The sequence below is a fragment of the Centruroides vittatus genome, unplaced genomic scaffold (genome assembly GCF_030686945.1).
Source record: "Centruroides vittatus isolate TY-2023 unplaced genomic scaffold, ASM3068694v2 contig_876, whole genome shotgun sequence".
Taxonomy (NCBI): Eukaryota; Metazoa; Arthropoda; class Arachnida; order Scorpiones; family Buthidae; genus Centruroides; species Centruroides vittatus.
The window spans coordinates 257,299-274,872 of NW_027122568.1; the positions used below are offsets into that span (position 1 = coordinate 257,299).

The 17,574-nt window shown below is 26.6% G+C and overlaps 1 protein-coding gene across 2 annotated transcripts in view; it reads right to left on the minus strand.

Moving 5' to 3' along the window:
- Positions 1 to 17,266, minus strand: part of LOC136983106 (actin-binding LIM protein 2-like) — a 128,964-nt gene extending 111,698 nt beyond the window's left edge. The window contains exon 1 of one of the 2 annotated variants that reach the window (XM_067279741.1): positions 17,016 to 17,266. In XM_067279741.1, coding sequence (XP_067135842.1) covers positions 17,016 to 17,019 — 4 coding nt within the window. In that variant the 5' untranslated portion in view covers positions 17,020 to 17,266. The remainder of the gene's footprint in view (positions 1 to 17,015) is intronic. The other variant, XM_067279742.1, reaches the window with a different exon arrangement.
- Positions 17,267 to 17,574: the final 308 nt, after the last annotated feature.

Here is a 17,574-nt window from a genome sequence, read left to right on the forward strand (position 1 = left end):
CATTTAAAATTCTGGTGAATCAATTTAAATTGATTCATCTGGCCAGAAAAATCTGTAAATTTAATAATCATAGTTCAAAAGGGATAAAGTTACGCAGTGTTAAGCATTTTTATGTAATAAATTATAAATTGACTGAAACGTATATAAAACAACATAAATTTATAAATAATAAAATAATAATAATATAAAAGTAAAAAATTAATTTTACAAAAAATTCAATATTTTATTTAAGGTCCAACATCTTCGCAAAATTAGAATCAACTCTTAGCATGAACGATTTTTATTTTAGAGAAGATTTATTATTTGAAGAGTCTGCTGTTGCGTGTGAAATTACCTTCATTACGTAATTAAGAATTAATTAAAAACAATTTTAAACTTGACGACCATCCATGTTATTGTAGCATCATAAATTGAATAAAATATCTTTTCGCATTTTCTCATATAAGATTTTAATTAATAATGCATTGGCGTATTTAATTATATGATCTCAGTATTAATAAAGTACGGCATGAATTCGATAATTAGTGAATCTTCCAATTTAAATATCATAAATTGGTACAGTAAAATAAAAAATATATAAAATATGATGACAAAATTTAGTTTTAATCCATCATACTGAACATATAATATAAAATAAATAAATAATATACTAAATAAAAGTATATTTTAAGTTTTAAATTTAACATTAACATTAATATAGATTTTGTATTTTAATTCAAGTTGTTTAAACATTAAATATTAGTATTAATTTTAAGACATTATCCACAAAATAGATTTTATTTGTAATAATTTCTCAAGCAACTTTCTACTTTAAAAATTTTTCTTAATATTGGATTATAATTACGAAAATTTACCTGAAATACTTCATGAATTTATTCTATACGTTTGTCTTCAAAGTGATGAATTTGTAGTATAAAATAATCAATAATGTAAATAATCAACGACAATAATTGCTTTCATGTTTTATGTGAAAGAATATGAGATATTTTTCTTAATATTCTCGATCGTATGTTTTTCTTGTTTTTCCACATTATTATCATGAATTTCTTATGTATTAAAACGAAGGAAATAAAAAAGGGAATAAATACATTCCGTTTAATTTATTAAGCTTAAATTTTGGCTTTTTTTATGACTCATAAAGCGAGTTGAAATCGTTTGTCCTGAGCGTAAATGTCTTATTTGTTAACGTGTTTCCCATTTGTAAAATTTGTATTGTGTAAAATTTATAATATTAAGATCAAAATCTAAATATTTTGCTGATCTTAATAAGTTTTTAGTTACAATTTTCGATTTCACATAATATGATATATAAATATAAACAAATTTTTCCCAGCTTGTATTATTAATTTCTATTAACTTCAATCACACAGGGAAAAAAGACATACCTGATATTGTTTTAACATGATATATTGATATTATTCTACAACAGTGAGCTTCAGTCTACTCGAATAAACAAGCAAACTTATATGACAATGCTAATCTGATTTGAAACTAAATCAAAAGTTATCTTATAAGTAATATAACAGATTATTTTTCGTTATTATAACATAATATTGTTCTCCAAATGTATGTAAGAAGACGAATTCATCATCTTTCTCAGAGATAAAAAGATGAATGAATGAATTATTTATTTATTCTTTATGCAATGAAAGATGTGCCAAATCCATCGCCTTATCTCAAACTTAGAACATATTTTCTTACTTAAAACACTATCATACGAATATATTCCGAATGTAATGGCTATAATATGAACAAACCTTTTGTAATTTTGTGTAATTAGCCTTTGTGACAATTGTATTAGAAGGTCACATTATTATCAGTGAATACTTGCTTCTAAAAAGAATAAGAAAATGATAATTATAATATTTAGATTTACTTGCAGACATCCAGTTCAAAAGTAACTTTAAAAGAAAGCATGTTTAAGAAGATTAATATCTTATCTCAGCTAATTTAACTTTAACCCACATTATTTAATGTATAATTATTATGAAGATAAAAATAAGTTTCAAAAAGAATTTAACGTTAATTACTATTCTTTACTATGAATTCGCATCACAGAATAATAGTAATAATAATAATAATAATAAATATTGTAGAATTAATATAGAGATATTATCTATTCCAGACATTTATAGCAATAAGTAATTGCATGAAATATTCTTAATAATTTATAAAAATTTTGTTATTTTTCTTAAATTCTGTTTATTTGTATCTGTTGTTAATACTATATTCTCATAGATTCTAGTTTAGAAGAGAAAATCTAATATATTCATCACACAAGTTTGTAATGAGTTTAAATAAAAACTAAATGTTTCGTGTTAAGATGAGGACGTGAATCTTTTCATGACAGATTTCTAAATAATCGTAGATAACAATACAAAAAAACCTGAGTTTAGTCATTGAAATAATATTTCAAAATTCGTCCAAGACATTTGAGAATATTTATGTCTTACCGATCTTAATCATATTCTGAAATGTCTTGTTCTGAATATTCTGAATGTTCTCGTATAAAAATCATCGATATTTGTACGATTATATATGAAAACATTTAGAACATTCAGAGCTAGTTTATTGCTTTCAGATATGAAAACAATAATCTAGCTCTACTATATATATTTCTTGGCACGAAAAGATTCCATATTAATCTAAAATTACTTTTTTCTTTAAAATTTTCTTTATTTCTTTATAACATTTTATTTTGCAAATAACTTCAGATAACAATATACGTTCTACTACTTTACAAAACTGTCAGCTTACAATTTTTCTAATCTATTTTTGGCAACTGATTCAAAAGATCTATCTTTATTGTGTTACTATTAAGTACTAGTATTCAACATATGTTTGTAACAGATATAGTCTATAGAGAATTAAAATAGGAGTCCATTGAAAACTTTTCTTTTTGTGCGTAAAATGTAAAAAGTATTATTCCAGTATAGCACAGTATAAAGACATTAATATAATTATTATAAATTTAATTGTATTGTATATGAAGGGTATATTAATTGATCACGAGAAGCTTCGGGGTGTCAGGAAACAGTAATCAGGGAAAAGGGAAATTCTTTCTGTTTATACATGACAAGAACTAACTTATTATAGAAATAAATAGCTAGATACCGCAGCTAAATATGGAACTTTAGTTAATATTCAACTCATATATAAATATTACGTTTCTCCTCCCTGAACTGTCGAACTCTCTTAGTGAAATCCTGACTACGCCCATCCTGACTACGCCAATTCCTATATTAATATTCACGCATCTCAGCGAGTTCAATAAAATAAAGTGTTCAGTAATTATTAAATAATTACAAACAAATTTAATTTACATTTAAATACGTAATTTTCCAAGTAAGTAACTATATAAAGTTTACAAGATGTCCGTATGATCTTGTATAAGGAGTAATTACGTTTATAAGAAATCGAAATAGTTTAAAAATAAAAACACTTAAATTGATACTGTTGATATTATTATAATCTCTAGATTAATCTTTAAAGACTATTTAATGCAAGGTCGACAGCACGACCTTCCTATTGGGCTTCTCCGCAAAAGAGAAAGCATGAATAATGCATTGCTTATTCTAAGTATGTTTCCTTGGCTGCATCTATTTATAAACACGGTTACGAGGTAAAGGGGATGACCACGATTTACTGATAACGGAAACTCACGTCATGAATAGCATTATAGAATTGCATATTGCCAGTGCCAGGTGCATCTTCTCCTTTCCAGTTTTGTTAAACGTTTATTTTCTATAGTGTGATACACGATATAGTATTTATGTTTATTCTTCTCAGTTGTTACTTATTTTTTAAAGTTATAATTTCTTTTATTTTACATTCTTTACATTAAAAGCAGTTTAATTTTATAGTAAATTTAAGTTTTATATTCAATCTTAAACTATTAGAAACGTTTTAAATTTTATAAATAATATTCATTCCTTACGCGTATTTCTGCTCTTTTCTATAATTTAATTTTTATTAATAATCGAATATTCTGCTAATTAAGAATCAGATGTAATTAATGTTCAACAAATGTGCACGTAATTTTAAAGAAATTCAATTAATTAGAATTTAAAATTTAATTCTGTTACAAATAAATAAACATTTATATACACGCTTTTAAAATTAAACAGCTCAAAATTATGGTTATAAATAAATGTTAATATTTACATTTCGAATCGTAAAAGACTAAAATGTTTATATACGTAAATAATTATTAAATTTTCAAATTAATTAAATAAATTATATTAAATTACTAAACTTGATCTCGGCAGATTTTACCATTTTAAATTATTGTATTTTTAGATATATGAGAAAAATAGTAGCTTGATTTTCTTCATATGCTCACTAATTTATTCTATGTAATTCAGAAGAATATAAGTTTACAGACAACTAAACATGAATCTCATACACAGTAACTAAATTAATTATAAAGAGAGAGCAAAAATTTGCTTAAAATTTTAATCCTAAAATCTTAGAAAATACAGAATAAATAAATATGTATATACCGGTTAAACACGTTTCAAAGTTTATTTTATATTAAAAAAATGCCTCAATAAAGAAGAATAGTAATTTAAAATGCATAAGTTAACATAACAGTTCCTTAAACTCCTGAGCTATTTATTATTTTAACGAGCTGAACAATACAAAACTGACAATTATGATGAACATCTCCAATACATAACGAAAATGGCTCTTATCAATATTGAGTAATCGTGATAACATTTGTTTAAAATATTTACCAAAAACAGTATTCGAACCTTCTTGATTTATATTTCCATAAATTTATAACTTGAACCAAGAAACCAAGCATTAAATATGAGTTTCGATTTAATCAAAGACGACTCGAAGACTTATTTTATTACGTTAACATTAATAATAATTAAGATTGTAGTTAGTTGTAAAGAAAACATCGAAAAGAAAAATTCAGGACATTTCAAAAATGCTCTTGGAAACTAATTTAAGGTTCTAAAAGAATCTTAAATTAGAATCCACTTTAAAAAAGACGACATGTCAGGATAGAAGTTGACAGTTAGTAAATGTATTAAATATACTCTATTTAAATTTATGATGCATTAATATTTGCAAAAAACAAAAAAGTGTATTTTATTTATCACTAGACAGAAATAAAATCAATAATATACAATGTTTTCCGGTTTAATACGTAATAAACAGAGGAATGTGATTGATTTGCGGAGCCCAGAGGAATTATATATTGTACATGTATTAAAAAAGCGCATTGATGAATAAAAGAAACTTTTTAAAAATGTTTTTTTTATTACTATTAGCATAACATTCAACTTTCCGTTAGATATTTTATTTTATTTACTGACTGTTAACAGAGTTCATAGAACCCTGTGAACACACGACTCTCTCTGCTCCTTCTCGCTACATCTCTGATTATAAATTTCACAAGCTTATTGGTAAATAAAAGAATTTTATATAGAAATTATATAAAATTCTTCTATTTACCAATAAGCTCTCGTGGAAAAACAAATAAATAAAAAATCAGAGTTCAGAAGTACATCATTAAATCCAACGAAATCTAATTATTTCATTAGATGATTTATTTTTACGTTTCAATAATTATATGCAGAATAAACAATAAATTTTGTAATAAAGAAATAAACAGACTGTTATTAATCATAAATATGTAATTAATATTTTTTATAACGCAACCAACCATTCTTCTAATTCTTTCAAATTTTTCTGTCTTCGACAACTTACCATGATTATTTTTCCATTAAATAACTTATTAGACTGGTCTAATAAATCATTGAACGGGAAAAGCAAGCAAACGCATAATAAACAGAATTTCTCCTTTTACCGGACATGTTTTTTATCGATAAAATTTTCATGACTGATGTAATTTGAACAGTTTTATCCGACTGTTTCTTTCTATTACTAAGTTATAATCTTATAAATTATTTTTATTGTTTAGATATGCATTGGTTTTGTTTTCAATGTATATATATATATATATATATATATATATATATATATATATATTTCTATGAAAACTGTAACATCAGTTACAAATTTTAATTTACGTAAATATTCAAAGTAAACTTAAATTACACTGTGGTTATACATATTAGGGTTTCTCAAACGGGATTCCGGGATCCGGTTGTTTTTTAACCCGGGAAATCCCGCAAATTTCTTAAAAGTTCACCTTTTTCTTATTTAATGTTAAAGTTGTGGAAATTTTGCCGATAGAAAGTATAATTAACTCATAAACTGTCGGAATACATTTGTATTCCGACAGTTTATGAGTATTAATTTTAAACCTACTTATTAGTTTTTTTTTTTAATTTTTCCTCGTTATGGCATGTCAAAAATGGTCAATAATCAATATGAAGCTTATTTGTGACAGGACTCTGAAAATTCTTTACTTGTTAGAACCTGTAATATCTGGAATAATTGTGCTTATGCTGTTTTAATTTTTAACCATCCTCAGTAGCTTCAATAATTGCGTAATGCCAGGTTGTGCAAATTGGGCACGGATACAAACGAGTACGAAGTCTGCAGTATGAAGTTTTTCTTCGTAAACCTAATTATTAAAGACAAACGAATTGCCGAATTATCGGGCTATAAGCTCGATGCCGCTATTAAAGCAGCCGAGGCAGACAAATCAAGAAATTTAGAGAGCAAAAGAAGTACTACAATCTCGAAAACGAACTAGAAATCTTCCAGGCTACCGGTGAAAAAACACATAACAACTGTTTTTTCTTAAATGCATTAAACACGATTCCAGGCATATCAATTGAATCAGAAAGAACATTCTCGGTAGCAGGACTTTTCATTACTGAAATAAGAATCAGATCGAGTAATGGGAGTATTGACCATCTTTGCTTTTTAAAATCTTATAAAAATTTACAATAATATTTTGTATTATGTTTTATTTAAAAAACGAAAATTATCTTTTAAGTTAGAAGTTTGATCTAAGTTTTTTTTTAAAAATTTTTAACTCAATTCAAAGCATTTGTTGTTGTATGCAGTTTCCAGCAAACTTTAATAAATTTTTTCTATTTGTGAAAATTTCTACGTAATTCAAAGGTAATTTTTAATATATATCTTACACAGCATTATTAATATGATTTTGAAAGTTGCGGAACGTATTAAATTAATTTAAAAAATGAAAAATAATTATATCATTCGATTTTACGATATTTTGTATATCTTAAAAATAATTAATTTTGTCCCTGGATTTCTCGGGATCTCGGAAAACAGTTCACTTTTATCCCGGGACAAGCAAAAGACCTGGAAATGAGAAACCCTAATACATATTTTTATATTTCATTAACCTAAATGCTTTTGGAAAAAAAATAAATTTAAAACAAAAAAAAATCGTATTATTACTATATTTAAATTAAAACTTTAAAAAATTTAAATTTTTAATTAAAATTATTCTTTTTTGTTTTTGTTTTTTGGAGGATTATAGCTATTCAACCTCGTGCTTTCGCCTGTGATTTCAAACCATTATATAATGCAGAATTAAGCACAATGCCATATGAAATTATCGTACACTCTGACTAATCCGAATTAACTTAATTATGAATTAGTAAAAAGTTCGGATTATCGAATAAAAATTCAAAAAAGACTACAGATAAATACAGTCGAACCTCTAAACAACGACTATTATCAAAAGCTTTTTTTTAAACGCAAAAATGGATATAAAATAACATCCAAATAATAGTCACTTCAGAACAACAGCCCTTTTTTATGTTTCCTTCAGCAGCCATTGTTGAAAGGTTTGACAGTATATACAGTATATTTTAAATCTTTACGCTGTATTTGATATACGTACTGTATTTATATTAAAACATGTGTACATATTAATCTTATAAAATTTTCGTGTTTTTAAGAAATTATTTACGGATGTTTTTTAAGCTAGAACATTCAGTGGATAAAAAGAGAAAATTCGGTTGGCATTAAGTGAAGTTCGGAATAGCGAGTGTTCATTGTATGTTTTAAGAAAGTAAATATTACAAAATTTATCATATTAGAAACGTAGTTAAACTTTTTTTAAAACCTCTTTTTGCACTAGCACTAAGAGGGTCTTTTTTCCATATTCATCGTGGGCCAAACCCACGATGAATATGGAAAAAACTATGGGAGCGGCTGGGTGGTGAGAGAAGGTGTTGGTTAGACTCTTATTTTTTAATGTTTTCTATTATTTTAACAATAAAAATAGCTGATATTTAGATTTTCAACTTTCTTAATGATTAATGTTTAATCAACATTGCAATTTTTGTTTCTTTTACGAAAAATAGAATAAATTTGCGCATATACCTGGTGTAGAAACAAAATGGCGGTAATAAAATGCGGTTTATGCAATTGTGATCAACGTGAATCTGCAATCTGAATCTTATGAATGTTTCTGATAGTAGTCCACAACTACACATACCTTGCTGTCGTAAATGGCATTATACTAATAAGCATTGTTGTCTCATAAACTAAGTTAATAGGCATATGTGAAAATTCTTGTGACTGTCGTTTACCAGGGATTGAGAGATAAGTTCAAGGTGCTGACGATATCATTTATTCTGTCAGACAACATTATTTGCGATAGAATATAACTTATATCGAATACGAAAATACTGAAGTATAAAAGTACAAAACTTAAATTTTTTAAAAATTTATTTAGCTGAATTTTGAATTTCTGGAAAAATGAATTTCTAAGATGATGCAGAGACTAAAGAGGCAGATGGGTGTGAGGGATCCAGGTTTTGTAAACTGTGTGGTGAAGATAAGCAGAAAGCTATGATACAATGTACTGTATGCTTTGACAGGATTGGGTTCATCTTTTTGCATAAACTTGAAACTTGATGCAAAGGTAGGGCATCGCATAAAGATGTTCAACTGCGCTGATTGCGAAATGTATCTTGCTGCCATGCAGAAAGAATAAATAATATGTGGGTTAGAGCAGGTTAGAGAAACCGTTTTCCACAACATATAATTGGCAGTTCAATATAAAACTAAAGTGGTCCAATTTTAGAAACAATTGCCTATATTATTCTAATCGACACAACTTTTTGCCTTCATGACCCACCTTACCAAGTCACATTTTCCTTAAAGGATCCATTTTCCCTACAATATAACTTTTATAATTTTAAATGCATTCTTATGTGAAATTTTAATTAGATAAATATCATCAGTGGTACAGTTATTCCTGGAGAGGTCAAGGTCCAAACGGAGGAACTCTACTTATTAAGATTTGACTGTAGACGGAAATATGACTAAAAACAGACAGTTTTATTAAATATATATAGCGTTTTCTTAATTCTAAACTAAAACATTTTGTCAAGCAGAGTTTCATTCTTAATTTACATGGAAGATTTTACAAAATAAATAAATATGGAAGCTCTGACCATATAATCGGGAAGTACATTTCAAGCTCATTAAATACAGTATCTTTTCTCTTTTACTTATCCTTATTAACGAAATGATGTGAAATTTAATACGAAAAATATTTAATCAAATATAAAAGATTATAAAAAATTTCATTAGTAAATTAGTAATTACTATAATTATAAATTAGCTAATTTCATGCTGTTAAAGCTCTTCATTAAATTTTTATATTGCATTAATATTTTTAATATATGTGAAAAGGGATGTACGATATTTTTCAAAAAAAAAAAAAAAAAAAAAAATGTTGGTTATTCTTCCTTTATTATTTAATTGTTATTTTAATTTAAAATAGTTTAAGCAAATTAATGTTTAAATTTTGGTAGGCTATATTTTATTTTTTAAATCGAATATATACAAGACCATTATTTATAGATAAAACTATATCAGATTCATGACTTTTTATACACAAATTTCCGAAGTTAATGCTTTCTAGCTTGTCTCTGTTTTAATTTTTAAGCAAGGATTTCGCTTGTTTGCGATCTTAGAATCGTTGCTCCTAGTTTTACCGAATCTTTGATCTTGCATCCCACGATCGGTAATCAATCTTCTCTCTCCTACTATTTATTGTTGCTTGTCTTGGGATAATAAAGTAAGCAGTGGTTTCTTGTTACCTTCTACCTATTTTTTACTAACGTTGTTAAAAAGTTATCGAATATTTCAATAAAATGGCGTTAAATTTCAATGATTCGATATGATGATCATAATAGAAACGTTTATTTTCTCCCAACTTTCTAATATGAGATTCCATTCTTCTATAGTACAAAGATACAAACAATATAATAAGTTTATGTGTAGAATAGTATAAATATGAGGCTAGAATGACCTCTCCTCTATTGTTCATAAATCTTATGAATTTCTACACTATCATTTCCTGATTGCCTTTAAGACATCTTGGTTTCCTGTAATCATCATATTACGCTATCAATTATATTCTCCTTGTAATTATCATGACAGCAAATATCTATGGTACAAACATATAATTTTATACAATTATTATTTTATATTTTTCACAATGATGTAATTCTAACACATGTAATTGGCCTATTTAGAAAATTTATATAGATAAACTTACATTCGATGGTTTTAGAAATTAATTATTAGACTTGCATTAAACAATTTATATTACTGGAAAGATTATAATTATCTTTTATCTGATAAATAAAAATTAATTATACCAAAACAATAGTCAAATTAATCCGGGAGTGATACCGCAACTTTTATTTATAGAAAAATACAAGAAAAACAGCAAAAGTTGGTACTGTATTGAAATTTGTATGGATATATGCAATCTATTTTTAGAAAATTCATTGATATTTTATTAATATTATTGATAAATAGTTAAGATTTATAACGTAGATTACACACGAATACTCATTATTTATTTATTTCATAAGTAAGCTCTGTAGTAAATAAATAACATTGTAAGATGTATGAGTGCATGAATGAATCTTGATTGCAGCAATATGTTGTCTTCAATTACAAATCGATTTGTTTAGTTCTCAAATTAATATTTAGTTTTATTTAGTAATGTTTACTCTGATTCTTGAATTAAATTAATGCTTAGTTGATAATACATATTAATCCTGTGAATGCAAGAAAAATCGATGTAATTACACTGCAGGAATGTTGTTGAAATTCTTTTATAACGACACTTAGATCAGTAAAGATTATAAAATTATATATTATTTTCATGGAAGAAGAATTTTATCCCATAGAATTTTTGACAAAAAGTAAGAATAAGTAATAAGGTAAGAAAAATTTTAAAAATAAATAAATAAATTTTGTTATAACTGTCAAAAAATGACCCCCAAGATTTTATATTTTTGGACTAATGGGACCTTGAAACGTCGAGAAATGCAAATAAAAATTCAGGGATTTTTTTCTGTATGTATGCATGTTAGTGTGTGGCACGATTTTGTCCATCTTTATAGCTCAACTATGCTTTTTGTCGAAAATTTCTGAAATTTTGCAGGGAGGTTTGTGTTAGGGGGTTGATGCTATTAAATTTTGGTGGTTAAAAATCTAAGTGGTGGGGAGATAGAAGGAAGTCGTGAGTCATATGTCGAGTAGGGTTGAACTTAATGATGATTTCACTTGTTATTAGCATTTACAATTTTTTTTTTCTATAAAACTCATCCCTACTCTCAAAATTAAACTTTCTGCATTTTATAATAATTAAAAATATAAAACGTTTTTTTTTATAAACTATCACAAGAGATGGCGCAACACACAATTTTAAATGAGTGGCCGAGAAAGTTAAGCAACTCGTTGCTGGATTTTTCTTAATATAATTTTTAAATATTTTCATACAATGTCTTAAGTTTCATTGAATATAAAAAATAATATTAGTGTTTGATTATGTTAGTTTAATGAATAGAATATCGGATCAAGCTATAGTTTTGGTCAGTTTTAGGAGACTTTTGTAATGTTTGTGTCTAAACGTTATTTCCAGTTGCGTTGTAAATTACTGTACTTTAGACAGAATTTTCTTCTCAATTAGTTTATATTGTGTACTATGATATCGCATAACAATCATTTAGAGACAAATATTAAACAAAATAATCCCTAAATCAGATGGCCGTACAGATAATAGTTATACAGATGATCGTTTCTGGTCATAACAAAGAATGAATGAAAAACGAACGATCAATTATTGTTTTTATTAAAAAATTAAGTGGCTAAAACTTGTTTGACCTTATATTACTTAAATTTTGGAAAATTTTAAAAATAATTTATGAATTAATCGTATAAATAAGCTGTAAAGAATGTTTGGTATGATGATATCCACAAAATCATGACAAACACTACAAAAATAAAATACAAATACACTTTGTCATTCTGTAAATCGAAAATTTCTTGTTTTAATAAATACAATAAAACAAGTGGCCTAACTACGAAAGTGACTGGAGTGACGAAGTCACCGGCTCCGGAAGCCCCGACATAAAGAAATCTGTCCCAGGCTGGAACTGCTGCGTAATGACAAATCTAAAGTGTTATTTTTAATAACTTAATATCATTACTACCCCACGTAATGGGAATACTGTGTCACGCGGCCCCTCGACGATTGAGTTACGTCGCTGAATAAAATCACTCAAGTTGGCACCCCTCTTGTAGACACCCCTCTAAATTGGACTCTTTTAATTGCATCTAGGGAACTTCTACAGTAAAATGAAAAACAATACACTTTAATACTTTAAACGGCTTTCGTTTGGAAAGTATTACAAAGTGTTTTAAAATATCACATTAACTGTATTTGACATTAATACGTAATTAATAATTAAAATTACCTACAAAAATTATACAGATGTATAACTTCTGTACACATTGTATAGTATTTTTCCTCTTTCCCAGTAGCCTACTTGGAGTCAGGGTCGGATTAACCATTACGCAAAACACGCAGTTGCATAGGGTTCAAAGTTAAAAAAAAAAAATAATAATAACGGGCCCTTAACGGGTCGTTATTTTTTACCTTTGAACCCATAATGGCCAACATTTTCCTTCAGTTTTAAAATAACTAATTTTCTTTTTTCATCGTATAATATTATTATTAATAAGCGTGTTCCTTACAATATTTTAAAATACATAATAAATAAGTATATTATGCATGGACCCACGAATCTTAAATGAATAAAACCGAAAATCTCTTGACCATCCCTTTGTGGGGTGCTTTTCTAAATTCAATGCATTTATGTGAAATTATTAGTGTCCAACATAGAGTAATTTTCTTGTAATTTCGAACTGTAACAATTTAGTTTTGTAACTATACCAACTGTAATTATAATTTCCTAATTTTAAATTACAACAGTATTAGTATTACAAACGCATATAACGAGAAAACGTCATTGGCGTTTGTAATACTAGCTTAAATAAAATTTTTACTTATATACTTGTAAATCCATCAGAGAGCTCATTATTTTAATTGAAAACTTTTTAATAAAATTAAAATATTTTGAAGTTTAACCAAATCGTTCGAGATTAAAACAATATAAAATAGGGGTCCTAACCTTGTCGCTAGAGATCTTTGATGATTCAATAGATTTTTCTGGGGGTCGATAAATTACGAGAGTTCATTTAGGATAGGACTTCCTAACAGGATCAGCGCTGACCCCTTAGGAGTCAATGAAAGTTTGAGAGGGTCGATAAAACTTTGAAAATATTAAAAAAAAAAAAATTATTTAAAAATATTAAAAATTTTACATATTTTGTTGCTCTCAAATAAATTTAAGATATCTTTAAAAATTATTTAGAAGGTTGTTTTGCATATGTAGGCCTATAATATTGAAGGGGGTCGATGGAAAAAAATTTTTTAAAAGAGGTTGAGAACCCTGAACCACTGGTTTAGTTGAAAAATTTGTAATAATAATTAATACATTTTAAAATTATATTAAAATAAAATATAATTTTGAATTTTGATTTTTGTTTAATAAAAAAAATTATATTCTTATTCGATATTTTATTTCATCCTATTTGTAATTTATTCTTATTTAGCATCAATATAGAATGAGGTCGTCAAATTAACTCTAAATTTGGAAAGAAACCGACATACAAAAAGGTTGAAAAGCACGTTATAATATATCGAGAAGCGTGACAATTTTCAAAAAATTTTTTGAGGTAAAACTTTCGTAAATTGCTTAAATAATAATTTCATGCGAGTTTTCAAAACATTTTTGTAATAAGCGTTTCACAATAGGCGAGGCTAATTGAACATCAAGCAAGGTTAAACTAAATATTCAAGTTCATGATGTAGCACATTAGCAACGTGACTTGAAACTTAATAACCTGCCTATCATTGCAATAACATATTTTTCTTTCTAATCCGGAATTAAAAACAATATTACTATATATCAAATTATAGTAAGGTCATAAAATTAGGAAATATCAATTAAGTTACAACATGTATTAATTGCGCTTGTTGAAGGTTATCACCCCTGATTTATATTAAATTATATAATATTTAGATATAACATATCATCATCTATATTTAATTAAAAAAAGCTATAAAGATTGCAAGAGATAATATTTAAAATTCGAATTAATCATATGTTTAGAGCTTGTTTATTTATTTGATAATAAACGTAGCTTATATTCCTCATATATGAAATTCAAGAATGACATATGATCGATACTACACCAAGAACTTGTCTTAATTTAATATCCGGAGCTCAATAAGCTATGTTTTGCTCAATAAGTCAGTTTATTAAACAAAATAAATGAGATGCTTTCGATTTTTATGCTGTTATTTTTATTTATAATAGGAATATATGACTATACATAGACTAAATAAGGGTTTTAGGGCCTCAGTACAAAGGACTTTACATTTTCAAAAAAATAATATGTATTGTTCATTAATTCATAATTCTGTTTATGCTTCTTTACTATTTAACAATAACTACCGCTATTTAAAAATGTAATATCTAATTTTGTCTTGTTTCATTATTATTTGGTGGAAGGAAAAGGCCTCTTATACATATAGGCCTATAATATAAGGTGGAGGCCCTTCTTCCTCCACCAGTTATAACACAGAATCACAAGTTTAAATCCGGCTTTACATATGTACAATATTTAATTAATCTGTAAAAACAGCAATTAAACAATAAAAATGGAAATAAATAACAAAAAAATATGTTTCATTCACTAAATTATTTTTAAATTAGCAATTAAAATTTATTATATCTTTAAAAAAGGTTGAAAAATAAGACGATTCTATTATTATAACATAGAAATCTTACTGTATTTTTGTCTACACTTTAAACAAATGACGTCAACATACCTCGATTAAAGGCAGATAATTTATAAATATTCTACAGTTATCGCACTTTTTTAAATTAATCGATTTGCTCGTATCATAGTGATGAAAAGCGAAGGATACAAATGAATTATTTAAGTTAGAAACTCAATCGATAGAACGAAAATAATTATATAAATAATAACTAAAAAAAAAAAAAAAAAAAGGAAATGCCACTAGCCTAAAAATATACATTATATCCTTCCTCTAGGATTTTTTCTATTCATTCGATTTGTCTAGAAAGATGAACGGAAATTACTATTGAAAAGTGTTCATTAGATAAATAAGATGTTCGGTAAACAACTGTAAATCATTTAAATAAAGTAATTCTTTCATCAACTGCAGAGCTACATATATAAATATAACTGAACTTGTATATTATTTAGACATGAATTTTTATAAGAAACATAAATTAATTTCATTAAGATTGATTAAATTTCATTCTAAAACCTTAAAAAAAACAAACAAAAAAAAAATTGAAAAATTACAAAAATGATATTTACAGTAGAGAATTTGGAAGAGTTAGATTCTTACTACTCTTCCTGTAATTCTTAACAGTACCCCGCTGATACACTAAAGTGTAATTAGTCCCGCGAGTCAATTATAGAAAATGTTTCCTTTTAAAAACATTTTTATGACATTTATTTTTTTTAAAAAAGTATTTTCAATTTAAAAAAAAAAAATAGCCATATAATTCACTAAAATAAAATTTCCAATTTAAATATTTAAAGAATTTGTAATATTTCATTAGTAGAATAGCATTTTGTCTTAAAATTTTAAGAATTTATATCAGAAATGATTTAATTTCTTAAAGACCTTACAAAAAGTTAACAAAACTTGTAATTTTTAAAACGATATTATTGATAATTATTCAAATTATATTTTTACAAGGCAATGCAGTAGGTAAGTATCGCCTCTTCTCATTAACAAGACAAGAAAGTAATAATTTTCTACTTTAAAAAAAAATAAGTAGTTAATATATATATATTATAAAAATATAACTATAATTATATATTAAACAGCGAAAATTAATTTATTAGTTATATTGATAATCTATAAATAAGCATTTTATGTAGCGAGAAAGAGCGAGAGAGAGATATGTTACATTCCTGAACGTATTACAAATTTGTTATGCTATTAGAGTGCGACTACTTAAAATTCCAATTAAGCCGAAATACGATATTCTATTGTCAATCTAACGAATTGCTTTACTGCTTATTTAAATCATTTATTTTAAGTTAAATGTATATGCTGAGTTATCGAGAATTCTTTATACTTTTATCGAATAATCTATTCACAGGTCATAGATCGCGAATTCTTTTCTTAATCTTTAAAATACCCAATAAAAATGTCAATATATAATTTAACACATCTTATCATATATAATAAATGTTCTTGTTTTTAAACTTTTTCGCCATTTCAGGTATGATAAAGTTTGAAAAACGATATTAATTTGTTTTAATTAGTCTGACACGAACGGTGTTAATTATTTAAGTAATTAAAAAAAACGAATGCATAGAAAATGGAAAGAATTTTCCAGCAGCACCCTAGAGAAGGAAAACACTCGAGGAGGGTGGAACAACCCTGTTATTTTTAGCAGAGACATGACCCGCTATCAGACAACACTTCATGCTTAGCAACCTACGTGTATCTAACAACATTCGAAAACAAATATCGAAAATACTTTAATTATTTTATTAAATATTAACAAAACCAAAAAGATCGATCTGAAGAGTCTGAATTGTCTTCGCTACATAAGAGGGTCGTATTATTTATTCCCGTTAGCGATCAATGAATATGATTCTAAAATGAAATTATAACTTACCCATCTGTGAAGCTTTGTAGGGTGGTGATTATAAATATCCAACCCAGAATCACTGGTTTCCTAAACCTACACAGCTCGACAGAACTCTCCCTCTTCAACAATCAACACATAAGCTTCAGCATCTCATTCCCGCAGGCGAGTCCATTTTGAGGTAAAGGAAAGTTGGCGGTGCGTTTGGGAGCGGTGGCGGCTGGTTTCTTCCACGATCCTGCCTTGAGAAGGCAGCTGGTTGGGTTCGAGGGGTCACGATACATTTCTCGATAAATGTGCAGTAGACTCGTTCTCTTCTAAGATATAATTTTCGCTGTTTAATATAATTATTCGGCTTAAATTTGATATTTAAAATACTACATAGCCTATATGTCTCGCTGAAATATTTTTAAATTCGGTACTTGTCAAAACAAACATTTATGTGATTAGATGTCACCTACCAGACTTTATTTTTCTCGTTTCCTGTATCATTATCTGCGTTATCATCGTAAATGTAGTGTGTGATTAATGTAAGATTTTATTCTAAATCAAGTCTTTTTAAACGGTTTGATAATTCAAACCGTACTTT